The 13927-nt window shown below is 38.3% G+C and overlaps 1 protein-coding gene across 2 annotated transcripts; it reads left to right on the top strand.

Annotated features, from left to right (window-relative positions):
- The first annotated feature begins 5455 nt into the window (after positions 1-5455).
- LOC141906040 (N-acetylaspartate synthetase-like) lies at positions 5456-6765 on the top strand. Of its 2 annotated transcripts, none has more exons than XM_074795190.1 (2): positions 5456-5525; positions 5609-6765. In XM_074795190.1, the coding sequence occupies exon 2, from the start codon at positions 5634-5636 to the stop codon at positions 6372-6374; it is 741 nt and encodes a 246-aa protein (XP_074651291.1). In that variant the 5' UTR covers positions 5456-5525; positions 5609-5633; the 3' UTR covers positions 6375-6765. The 2 variants fall into 2 exon arrangements, with proteins under 2 accessions (XP_074651291.1, XP_074651289.1); XM_074795188.1 differs by having other exon boundaries at positions 5464-5525; positions 5627-6765.
- Positions 6766-13927: the final 7162 nt, after the last annotated feature.

The raw sequence follows: 13927 nt of genomic DNA, 5'->3' as shown, positions 1-13927 counted from the left end.
ATTTTGCCGGTAAAATATAAACCGCAGGCGTCAGCGACCGCCGTGTCTTACCATCAGTTACATCGACAAATCGAATCCCTCTTTCTCATCCAATTGTTTTCAAACTTGATACACGGTACATTACTTAACATCTATATGTGAATGTACACGCATAAGGTAAGGTATATTTCACTACTGGCTCTTTGCTTGTATACAACAAATCATATCCATCAACATTCGAATAGATGGTCAAACTAAAGATGGAGGCCAGTAAAACCAGTGTGGGTCAGTGGGGCTAGTGGGGCCAGCAGGGCCAGTAAAACCATTGAAGGTCAGTGGGGCCAGTGGGACCAGTGAAACCAGTAAAAAAAACCGACGGGGCTAGTAAAACCAGTGGGACCAATGGGGCCAGTGGATCGAGTGGATCGAGTGGAGCCAGTAGGGCCAGTAAAACCAGTGGATCCGGGGCGAGTGGAATCGGTGAGACCAGTGGGGATTGCATTTTTATTCAAATATAGTTCTGCTAGATGATCGGTATTTTCAAACTATCGAATGACAAACTATTACAACGTTAAATTCTACGCGTATGAAACGTGTGGTTTTATTCTGACGCGATCAGTTACGCCTCATTTAGATAGAATTTAAAGGAACAATCCGCAATATTTCCCGCGGACCGAGCGACTGTCTAAAAAGAAACTAACGTACAAGACAAAACAAAATATCACAAAGGAAGCGCGCATAATGAAAACACGCTATTCATCTCCGATGGTGACAGTGACTATAATTTGATGGATTTGTTGTTTTAAGCCCCGAAACAGTCGCGGAAGCTCGATGATGATTTCGGCAGCGACCGGTATCGCCTCGGATACCTGGTGCGTTACCGTTTTGTCCAGCTATGTGTCCAGGAAATTTTCGCGAACAAATCAGTTATTGATAGCGTTTTAAGATAACTCATCAACAATGATATATTGTCACCGCTGATGATTTATTGTTGTCTCTGCGGGTCCAGTGCACTAGAGACGTTTATTTCGCAAAACGATGATAAATAGCCTCCAACATATAGACTTGTTGTTGTATTAATGGATGTCGAGTCGAAAATTATTTTTGTTGCCCGCGCGGAGTTTCATATTTCATGAGCATTGCGCAACTTTCTTTTGTTTTTATAGTTTACAAGTTACGGTAGACTCCGTTCAAGTCGAATCCGTTCAACTCGGAGTTACCCGTTCAACTCGGAGTTACCCGTTCAACTCGGAGTTAACCGTTCAACTCGGAGTTAACGGTTCAACTCGGAGATAACCGTTCAACTCGGAGATAACCGTTCAACTCGGAGTTACCCGTTCAACTCGGAGTTAACCATTCAACTCGGAGTTAACCGTTCAACTCGGTTGTTTTTTTTAAATATTTTTTGTGACACTATTTATGAAATACATAACATCCAACGAGTCTGAAATCGGACACATTTTTACGGTCTCAAAAGATTAGACTTGAGCGAAGTGTTGTGTATTTCATTTTTAACGTCTGGTTGAAATATTGTGAGGGATATAATAGATGTATGGTACTGGAGACGTCACTGATCAGTGGCTGTGCACGGCCACACAAAAAAAATCCGGCGCACAAACACCGGTATTGCCTGTAATAAATCACAACGACTCGGTTAATCAGAAAATATCATTCACTGCTTGAGCCGACTTTACATTTTCTCTGGCAAACATCTTTCAACAATATGCAAATACGTTTCCGAAGAAGATTAAAACAGTTAGTCTGTAAATGGTAAATCGACAAATGGTCGTCTCTCTGTCATAAACGGAATTCATCTCGCGGCGCAGCGCAAGCGAATAATCGCTTTTCAAAGCGCCATAAATCACGGACAAATCGCGTTTATTCCGAAATATTCGCATTTATAATCCAGCGCCAGTACTGAGCGGGAAATGTACGTCGATGAATAACATACACAATACCGGACATTGACGCCGTAGATCACACGAAGTTGGACGGGTTACGGCACCAGTCGACAGGATGTTGCAATCATCGCCAAAATCGTCCATCAAATAATACCATAATCTCGGAGTCGACCGCCGATGAATATGTGGACATTAATTTCAGATTGGCGACGAGTCTATGTAGCCGATATCACGTTCTGCTACAATAAAAGCCGGATACTAATAAAACAACAGGAAAATCAACCAGCAAATTCTGAACGCGTCCTTTGACATGGCGCGCCTGCAAAAGTGAACATTATTGCCAAAGGTCAGATGAATTACGATGGAAAATGTTTGAAAATGTTGTTCGAATATCGAACAGCTCAAACACGACCGATTCGTCTACGAACTCGGAAAAGCTTTTCGCAATAATTTTAATGCATCGTTTTGTATTTTCAAAAGTCCCAATTCGAGCTGTACATAGTGCGCCACCTTTTAGAATAGGAGAGAATGCACGACGTTTGAACTTTGATTCGATTGCCCGCAGAGGTCAGTGACAGGGATCGAGGTGGAACCCGAAAGCTCAGAGCGGCATCTAGTCTTACAACCGTTCAGCAATAAATACATGTATCGGATAGAATCATAATAATCACTAAAAAGAAGCCAAATAACGTCACAAGATAACAATTAGGAAACTAGATAAAAGGTCACTGTTACTGGTCATTATCCGTTAAAAAATGAGAATAAAGAAGTTAATCTAGTAGTGCTGGTAATAAACCTACCTATTTGGGCACTGAGTGTTAAATCTTTGAACTCATAAACAAGGTCAAATGACAGATAACGAATGTCCAGTGGGATTGTGCTATGATTATTTACGCGTAGACCTATTTAACACAGGTAGGTGGACAAATGTTTTCTAAATTATCGGCTTGAGTAAATTCAGTCTGGAAGTAGTTCACTATACCGCTTGTAATACCGAGACAGCTACAAAGAATCAGCGCGCGGCAGCTTTCTGGGTGAAAAAAGAAGACCTAACCAATGGCGTTAGTGGATACCAGGTAGATGCGTGTGTTGCAGTAGTGCGCTTTTCGTCTTTTGCAGAATCAGGGAAGTGTGATACACTTCCCTGGCAGAATTAAAGATGTCTCCAGAATCGGAAGTTTTCGTGCGATCTTATCGACGTAGCGACAATAATGAGCAAATATATCGAATGTTTACTAAAAGTTTCTACCAGATTGCTTTCACCGAGGGGCTTCCGCACGCACTGAGACAAACTTATATTCGAGTGATTTTACTTATTCTATCAATATCAACCTACGCGTTGACGGGTTCATTTCTTGTAGGATTAACAGCTGCACTCGCGTTCCTGTTTCTGAGAACTATATACAAATTTAGCAACTATATCTACTTTATTTCCTGTCACTGCGATGATTTCAATGATATCGCTGGTTTGTACCAGACAGAACCGGATTCGAACTTTTTCGTAGCTGAAATAAACGGTAGAATTGTCGGCTGCGCGGCTATTGTCAATGAAAGATCTTTGCGTGGAAAATTCAAACATTATACTCTGTACCGTAGTCTCGATTCTGATGATCTTGATATTGATATAAAAATAGCGGAACTGAAGCGAATGGCGGTTGATGTATCGTTTAGAGGTTTATCAATAGGTCGTAAATTACTGGATCATTGCGTCGAGTTCTGTAAACAGAATAACTATAACAGGATTCACTTGTCTACAACAAGTGAACAGATCGCGGCCCAAAGACTGTACACAAGATACGGATTCAAACTTGACTTTATTTGTTAAAGCCGAAGATTATCCGTGCTGTTTGTATACATACATGACATGTACCTAAACCTTACATAAACTTAAAAGGATTATGAACAAATCTTCGTTGTTGACGACTTGTTATTTCAGTTCCGAGACGGTCTTGTATTCTACCGTCAGTATTTTATCTTCGGTTCGTAAGCAACACCTGATAGTAATAAGCGAATAAAACAATTCGTCTTTGTTTCAGAATATTAGATATTTTTATTTTATATAAGATATTTTTGATGTATAGCTGAAGTTAGAATAGGTTACTACTCTCCGGGTGAAAAAAATCACGAAACCATGGAATGATTCTAACAGTCGTTTCTGGACATCTGAACTTTGAGCATATCAAAGTCCATCTTTATCGACTGACTACTAACTTCCCATTATCTGACAATACGATAAAGCTTTAAAAATCATCAATACTAGGGATTTATAACGTCACACAAGGACCCACTTTTTAACTGAACACAGGTAAGTACATAAAAACGTCTTCAGAATATCTTTGACGAAGTTCGAAGAGTTCGCTAATGTCTCACGTCATCAGAATCCTAGTTCATTGTACATTTTTCTATTTAGGAGTTGAAATGTGTGCGGAATCGCAAATTGTAATACGACCTTATCGACAAGGCGACAATATTGAACAGATCATCCGTATTTTCAAAAAAAGTTACTACCAGATAGTTTTCACCGAGGGGCTTCCACACGCGCTGAGACAAACTTATATTCGAGTGATTTTACTTATTCTATCAATATCAACCTACGCGTTGACTGGTTCGTTTCTTGTAGGCTCATTAGCTGCGCTCGTATTCCTGTTTCTGAGAACTATTTACAAATTCGGTGGCTTTGTCTTCTACATTCTTTGTTTTTTTGGTGACCTTGATGATATATCTGGTGTGTACCAAACTGAACCGGATTCGAACTTTTTTGTAGCAGAAATAAATGATAGAATCGTCGGCTGTCTGGCTATTGTTAATAAGGAATCTATGCACAAGAAATTAGAAAACAATTCGTTGTACCGTAGTAAGGCAGATTCTTATGCGAAGGTGGAAAAAGTAGCGGAACTGAAGCGAATGGTTGTTGATGTTTCGTTTCGAGGTGTATCAATAGGTCGTAAATTACTGGATCATTGCGTGGAGTTCTGTAAAAAGAACAACTATAACAGGATTCATTTAACTACATCCAGTGAACAAATAGCTGCCCAAAGATTGTATTCGAGATACGGATTCAAACTTGACTTCATTGTACGTGTAAGAGTTTATATCGCATTTGCGTACATACATAACATGTATTTAAATCTCAAATAAAGATGGAGGATCATCATAATTAAAGTCTCATATTTCTGACGATTTCATTATATCCTTGAACTCACTTGCCCTTTCTATCTTGCCGATATTGCCTATTGATTAGATATGGGTACTTAATCTATACCGACTGTATAAAGTTATGACACTTAGACACAACTATCACGTGCTTGTCTGCATTTTTTAAGTTTCGTCAGTGATAAGGCAAAAAAAAATTGATACCTTGTTTCTCCGCTCTGCTGAGCTTAAATGTTGACCCGGCCGGCCGCCTATCTACCCTATACATTAGGTTTTTTTAAATCGTGATCAATTTTACCATAATAGACCCGGCCGCTATAGAAATGAACTGTTTATAAATTTTATCATATTTTACAAAAATGACCCGGCCGCTGCGGAGAAACAAGGTATCATTTTTGTTTACCCTAAACCTTGTTTTTTACCGTTTGTCTGCTGATTTGGGACGTAATGCTCACATTGCCTTTGCATGCAGTAGGACTACATCCACCAGAGGTAATTACTTAGTGTTTAATAACGTTTGTTTATCATCTGTTGATTCTTGTCAATTATTATTACGCAACGAATAAATACCTCAGTCTATTTCCATTTTACAGTGTAAAAATGTCTCCGACACCAGAAGTTTTAGTGCGCCCTTATCGAAAGGGCGACAATGTTGAACAAATCATCAAGATATTTAATGAAAGTTTCTACAGAATCGCTCATACTGAAGGACTTCCACACGCTTTAAAACAAACCTATATACAAGTGATATTATTCTTTCTAGCTTTAGTCACTTACGCGGCGACCGGTTCGTATATTCTTGGATTATTCTCCATATTGATCGGTATAGCTATTCGAACCTGTTACAAGAGTATCGCTTATGTAATCTACACTAAATTCTGTTGCGATGACTTTCATGATATAGCCGGGGTATATCAACAACCCTACGCTAGATCAAACTTTTTCGTAGCTGAAATAAACGGTAGAATTGTCGGCTGCGCGGCTATCGTGAACGAGGATTCTTTACACGAAAGATTCGAGGAATATTCAATACATAGAAACGTCTCCACTGGAAAACTGGATTCTGATGTCGACAACGATGTAAAAATAGCGGAACTGAAGCGAATGGCGGTTGATGTATCGTTTCGAGGTTTATCAATAGGTCGTAAATTACTGGATCACTGCGTCAAGTTCTGTAAACAGAATAACTATAACAGGATTCATTTGACCACAACAGGTGAACAAATAGCTGCCCAAAGATTGTACACTAGATACGGATTCAAAGTTGACTTCATTGAAAGTGATATTTTCATGCATCTATTCCACGTATACGTGTATCACATGTCTTTATTTATTCAATAACCTCAAGCGACTGATAATCTGTACTAAAGTAAAGTCGCGTCAGCGATAACTTATTTAGTTACAATTTCATCCAATGTTCTTTTGATTTGTAGTAATTGATCGTTTCATATTTATTAATGATGCTTCATTGACTGTATGTATCATGATAAACAGTCCACGTTGAAAGAGAGTTTTAAGCCCACAGCCAAACACAGTAGAAACAAGTATTCGGTCCCAAGAACTCGGTCCCAAGAAATGACAAGGCCACGAGTAATTTATCTCAACTTATCTCCAAGTTTTTAAAGACTTAGCAACCTGCGAAGTTCCGGCTAGGCTTACTTTCAATAAACGTTTCGTCCCACAGATTTCTTGGTTCAGTATAATTTAGATGTGAAACTTTGAGCAGTAAAATAAAACCACTCGTGAAAAAGGTTAATAGTCTTCGTGTTATTGTTTGTCATTCACGACTCGAGTGTGGAAAAATATGTTCAAAAGTTTTAGTTTGTCGAAGGTGACATTTTTGAAATGAATGTTTTAACTGGATTGCCATTACTGAAGAACTTCCAAACATTATCTGAAACAAGATACGCACAGGACCTCATTTATTCTTTCTAGCTTTATGATATTACAGCCAATAATGAGCCCATAATGGGGTTCATTCACCCTGGAACGAACTTCCATTTGACATATATTGATATTGTTCATCAGTGAACAAAATGACATCAGTGATTGAATGATAAGGGTCACCTGTTTATCATACGTATAACTCAGTGTGCATTGCACTTAGTTCATATTGATGACTTCGATATAAAAACATAGCAGCTGCTGTGTAAGCATAACCTTTAACCATTGTAATCGACTTAGCAGGGTTACACGCTGTCTGGATGTGTTCAGGAACAGAGGTTTTGATACGTCCGTATCGAAGAGGCGATGATGTCGAGCAAATCATCCGTATTTTCAAGACAAGTTACAACCAGATCGCTTTTACCGAGGGGCTTCCACACGCACTGAAACAAACCTATATTCGAGTGATCTTAGTTTCCCTAGCGCTGATAACTTACGCGGCGACTGATTCAATTCTTCTCGGATTAACATCCGCGTTCGCCTTTTTACTCCTAAGAACATTATACACATTCGGTATCTATTTGTTCTTCGTGTTATACTGTTCTAGTGATTTGTTTGATATATCTGGTGTGTATCAGACAGAACCGGATTCGAACTTTTTCGTCGCTGAAATAAACGGTAGAATTGTCGGTTATGTGGCTATTTTGAACTTGAATTCTTTGCACGAAAGGTTGGAGGAATATTCGATGCGTAAAAACGTCTCCAGTGGGAACCACGATAGCGATGTAAAAATAGCTGAACTGAAGCGAATGGTGGTTGATGTTTCGTTTCGAGGTTTATCAATAGGTCGTAAATTACTGGATCATTGCGTCAAGTTCTGTAAACAGAACAACTACGACAAGATTCATTTAACCTCCACAACTGGACAAGTAGTCGGTCGACGATTTTATGCAATAAATGGATTTGAACTTGAGTTTATTGAATGTGAAAGACTATTGCCTCTTTTATACGTAAACACGCATCACATGTCTCTATGTCTTGGATGATTTGGCTTCTGTATGAGTCGTTGAATCCAGGCGTAGAATATACGTAACTGCGTAGAACTGATTTTTTCTCTTCGTGAAATCGTGTGCTGGGATAAGGTGATTTTTAGTGGTTTACTACATGCTATGAGGTACTGGGTTTATATCGGGTCGGATAAGATGTCTTCGGGAACGGAAGTTACAATACGCCCTTAACGAAAGGGAGACATCGTTGAACAAATAATAAAGATATTTAATGACAGTTTTTACCACAGAATCGCTTTTGTTGAGGGACCACACGCGCTGAAACAAACTTGAACTCAAGTGATCTTATTCGCACTAGCGCTAGTAACTTACCTTGCGACCGGTTCATTTCTTCTCGCATCGACAACTGCGCTTATTTTCTTGTTCCTGAGGACTATTTACAAGATGAGCTATTATAGCTTCTATATATTATACTTTTGTAACGATTTCAATGATATATCTGGTGTATTCCAAACGGAACCGGACACTAACATTTTCGTAGCTGAAATAAATGGTAGAATGGTTATTGTGCACTTGGATTCATTGCACGAAAGATTGGAGGAATATTCCACAATACGTAAAAACGTCTCCAGTGGAAAACTGGATCATTACTGGATCATTGTGTGGAGTTCTGTAAACAAAACAACTATAACTTGATTCATTTAACTACCGCAAGCGAACAGTTAGTAGCTCAAAGGTTGCATAAGAAATGCGGATTCAAACTTGAGTTAATAGGATATTGCCTGTTTTATATAGGTATATGCGCACTACAAGCTCTTTCACTCAGTTATAAACTTGTTCTATCAATTCCCTCTTTTATTTTTCTTGTTGGTATGTCCGGCACAAATAAAATAGTTTTCTATCGTTCAGACGTTGATGAATGTAGGTAATTTTTTGGATATAATTTTTCAGTCAGGACGTCTGCCTTCCCCATTCAGTCTGTTGTACAACAAATCATCACGGCAGGGTAGAATATTGGACACACGAATAAACTTCAGGAGCAGGTTTGGTTTTGTTAGAGCCTTTACCTTTCTTCAATAGAGCAAATACGTTGAATTTTTTGTTTTGACTGGAGTAGAGTGGACACGCAAACGTATACCCGGTCATATACTTACTGTCTGCCTGTTTACCTGTCTGTGTCTGTCCCCTTCTTCTCTTATCCATCCTCGCTTGCCAGGGGTCTGGTATCACTTCCGAACTCGCTTCCACCAGTTCGGCGAACAGCTTTAGCGTAGTGGGTTCGAATCCCTTGACAGGTGAAGATGTCTCTTATCCTATATACACTTACCATTGGGCGAAGCACACGCGCATTTATACTGGCACTATTTTCGACTTATAACAGGCCGATTCTTTGGGCCAATTTTCCTTTTGGTTAAGCGTTTATTTTACGAAGTAAGTAATTATTTATAACGTTGAGTACTGGTGATATAGTTTACAGGATGAAGTGATAAAGGCACACACTGTGGTAGACCGTCAAACTTTCAAAAATGTGCGTTTACTCGTGCGATGTGTTTTTTAATCGCTGTGTGTAAAAGTGCAGATCCGCACCTCTCGTGATTGAGGCAATTTACTGAATTATCAATCACTGTTCTAGCTTCAGAAAGTCTCACCGAATCCTATGCACTGCTTTATATTATGATATACTTTCACTAGAAAGTAGATTTTTGGCCCGGTTTTTATCTCAGAATCGTGACGATCATTCAATAGGACGCCATATTGGATTGGGAAATCTGAAGTGATGATTTATCTTCAGTATTTGCTGAAACGACGTGAGGGTAATCAGTGCATAAAACTAATCCAATGTTTGTCAACTGTCACCGGGGTTATTGATGCTAGCCAAATTGTCTGATGCAATTGTTGAAATTGACAAGAAAGTTTTATTTTCTTCCTCAAGTTGAATGGGTCATGAAACATTGTTTCAGCAAATATTCTATCACTTTAGATTGACCCATCCAATATGGTGTCTGGTTCAAAGGTCGAAACAATCTCGAGACAAAATCCAGGCTAAAAATCTACCTTCTAGTAGAGATTTCATAAAATAAACCACTGTAATGAATTCCTGATGACATTCTGAATCTGAAACAGTGATACTAATTGTAATTGAACCATTAACGGGAGGTGCGATTCAAGATGGCCAACTGATGACCTACTTACTGGTCAAATGGCATGTTTTGAACTTTTTTCCGAGCATAGCAAACTCTGGTGCATGATACCAAATCATTTTACTGCCATATTGCCAACAGTGATCATGTATATGCAAGCCAACTACTACACTGTTCCTATAACTCGATCCTGATAAGCATATAAACTTCTGTTAATGAATGTTGTGCGTAGATATAGCGCACAATCTGCAATCTATAAAATAATACTCTCCCAATTTATGGAGATATCAATTCCTCGCTAGGAGAAAACCATCGTTACCTGGATATGAAGGTATTAATTTCATCGGGCCTTAATCTGTTCATTTTAGATTCGAACGGACCTGTTTTCTGCTTGCTGGTGCCAAAGCCAATTAACATAAGCCCTGCTAAACATGTCTACAGATTCGCAAATTATGATACGACCTTATCGACAAGGCGACAATGTTGAACAGATCATCCGTATTTTCAAAACAAGTTACTACCAGATCGCTTTCACCGAGGGGCTTCCGCACGCACTGAGACACACTTATATTCGAGTGATTTTACTTATTCTATCAATATCAACCTACGCGTTGACGGGTTCATTCATTTTAGTATTAGGAGCCACATTCGCTTTCCTGTGCATGAGAACTTTATATAAATCCATGATTTACTTTTATTATATGAAATACTGTTACGATGACCTCCGGAACATCGCTGATTTGTACCAAACAGAGGCCGATTCGAACTTTTTCGTAGCTAGAATAAATGGTAGAATTGTCGGCTGCGCAGCCATCGTAAACTTGGAATCTTTGCCTGGAAAATTAGAGGAATATTCGATACAAGGAAAAGGAAACGTCTCCGATGGAAAACTAGAATCCGATGTTGTTAACAATGAAAAATTAGCGGAACTGAAGCGAATGGTTGTTGATGTATCGTTTAGAGGTTTATCAATAGGTCGTAAATTACTGGATCACTGCGTCGAGTTCTGTAAACAAAACAGCTATGACAACATTCATTTAACGACAACTGGTGAACAAATAGCGTCCCAAAGATTGTATTCAAAATACGGATTCAAACTGGACTCAGTAAAAACTGAATTCAGTTTATCAGTATTACATGTATATGCACATCGCATGTCTCTATCTCTTAGTAGATAAAATACCATTTTGAGAAATCATTATCATTCAAGTCAGTCTCATGTCATGTAATTAGCTGAAGTAATTTCAGCTAGACAAGACCAACAAGTACATAGACTGCACAATCGGAATCAACCATATTTATTTTATGTCCTGGTTGATCACTTTTTCTGGGTGCAGATTAAATAGCTTTTTTATGTAATCAGCTATTTGTGGCATGTGTACAAAACCTGTTTGCCAACTATTTCCGACCTCTCTGTTCTGGATTTTGAGATGATGAAAGCTAATCCAGGTGATTGTATATACTCGTTTCTAAATCACTCGTTCAAAACCAAAAATACGGTGCGTCTATCTGTTTAGTGAATTAGTGTATTCTGAAACGGATGTGGTGGTACGTCCATACGGGAACAATAGTGACAATGTCGACGAATTAATTCCTATGTACACTACAAGTATCTGTCGAATTCCGTCCACACAAGGGCTTCCATATGCGCTGAAAAGGACTTCTACACACGCGTATGTTTTCATCATATTGTTATCTATCTATTCGATGACTGGTTCACTTATTTTAGGAATAGCAAGCGTACCTTACGTTCCTTTGCGTGAGAACAATTTACAAATTTATCATTTCTTTGTTTAGTTACATATTACTGTGATGATTTCAACAATATCGCTGGTTTGTACCAGACAGAACCGGACTCGAACTTTTTCGTAGCTGAAATAAACGGTAGAATTGTCGGCTGTGTGGCCATTACGAAATTGGATTCTTTACACGAACGGTTGGAGGAATATTCGAAATATAGAAACGTCTCCAGTGGAAAACTAGATTCTGATAACGATGTAGAAATAGCTGAACTGAAGCGAATGGCGGTTGATGTATCGTTTAGAGGTTTATCAATAGGTCGTAAATTACTGGATCACTGCGTCAAGTTCTGTAAACAGAATAACTATAACAGGATTCATTTAACTACATCCAGTGAACAAATAGCAGCCATAAGGCTTTATTCAAAATATGGATTTAAACTAGACTTTATTGAATGTGAAAAGAGATTCCACATACTGATGGTATGGATGCACCACATGTCTTTATCTTTAATTGATAAATCTTAAAGCACGAAGAAAGCGTCTGATGTGTTCAGATACTTATAGCTTTGAGGTTAAATGGAAAATTACCGGCAAATACTTCACAGTGGTGATAGTAATTTAGATTATCAGTAGAATTAACTAGATTCCAAAGATGATCGTGTTATCTGTAATGTCACAAGATACTTGAATATCGCGTCTCGTTTCTAGTGCAAAACTTGTGCTCTACATTTCTCTTATCGTTTCTGGCGTAATATCATTTACTTTTAGAATGATCCCTCCTTACAATCCATGCGGTCGTCGTCCAGGAAATTTACAAGAACAATAAATGTCAACTCGTTCATATTTATTTTGTTCTGTTTGAATATTGATAACCGGTTTATGGAAATCACATGATGAATTCTGGTTTATTCTAGTTGCACTATTTACGTCTCTCGCCGTTCGAAGGAAATAAAGTGTTCTTCTTATCAAAGCAATTCCACGAAATCAACTTGATTCATTTGTCTTACATTCGTTCTACCTCGTGCGGTAGCAGCCGTCAGTCTTATCGCGCATAGGTTTAGTATAGTTTGAATAGAATAAGTTTATTAAGTGCGTGCGTGCGTCTTTTTCGAGTTAGGGGGCCCGGATTCGTGTAAGTCACTTTTTGATTTCTCTGGGTCTCCTGCATTTTCACTATTACTCTATATTGTAATTAATTCACACGAAACCCTGTCAATTTTTCTATTTTGTAATGGAATTTTGAAATGCAAAATAAATTCAAAACTAAAACTAAAACAAAAACAAGCAATTTGAACGTTTTTTGAATTTTTACTTAGATTATTCTATTGGTCCGAAGTTGAAAGGTCAAAAATATTTCTTGCTGTAAAATCGAAGTAACGAAATGCTAAATATCTTGGTATTTGAATCAATTGAATTTATCACTCCAAAATGTTTTCAATAATCGACGAATAACAATCTATCGAATGGATCACGGAATATCGTTGATATGATACAAAACTGACGAGTTTTAATGTTTCTAGATTCGCCGTATGCTAAAACAATAGACTGGTTGCCTTCCTAATTATGCGCCACCGTGCAAAACCTGGTCCAAATACCCATCCAAATACGTGGTTTGATGCGTAATTTGACGGGTAAAAACGGTGATTTTGACGGGTAATTGGTACATACGAAGTTTGAATTTTGACAGTATATCTACGATAGCGATTTTGACGCGTCAAATGATAACGAGTTTTGACAGTATATCTACGATAGCAACTAGGTAATGCGAGATCATATTTGACGCGTCAAATACGATGTTTTGACGACCATTTTATGTTGAGTTGACGAGAAAATTCGATGTTTAATTTTGACGGGTAAAATATGAAAGTTTGACGAGTGAATTTGATGTTTAATTTTGACAGGATATCTATGCCATAGTTATTTGACTCACTCGAAATTTAGACTAGTAACAATACGGAAAATTCATTCATATTGAGTTGATGTTATTCTGACCTTTGTCTCGGATAGCGGTTTGCCAATAAGGTGCACTATGACGTCAAGTGCATACACTGACATTTGTATGGCACTATATGGCCGTGACACTAGTCTAGATCACGACTAGAATCTATAGATATATAGTC

Source organism: Tubulanus polymorphus, chromosome 5 (genome assembly GCF_964204645.1).
Source record: "Tubulanus polymorphus chromosome 5, tnTubPoly1.2, whole genome shotgun sequence".
Classification (NCBI taxonomy): domain Eukaryota; kingdom Metazoa; phylum Nemertea; class Palaeonemertea; order Tubulaniformes; family Tubulanidae; genus Tubulanus; species Tubulanus polymorphus.
The sequence above is the reverse complement of the archived record's forward strand: the minus strand, read 5'-3'. Positions and strand labels throughout refer to the sequence as shown.

Excerpts from the sequence above, each read along its gene's own strand:
- LOC141906040 (XM_074795190.1), top strand. The coding sequence starts at position 5,634 with ATGTCTCCGACACCAGAAGTTTTAGTGCGCCCTTATCGAAAGGGCGAC.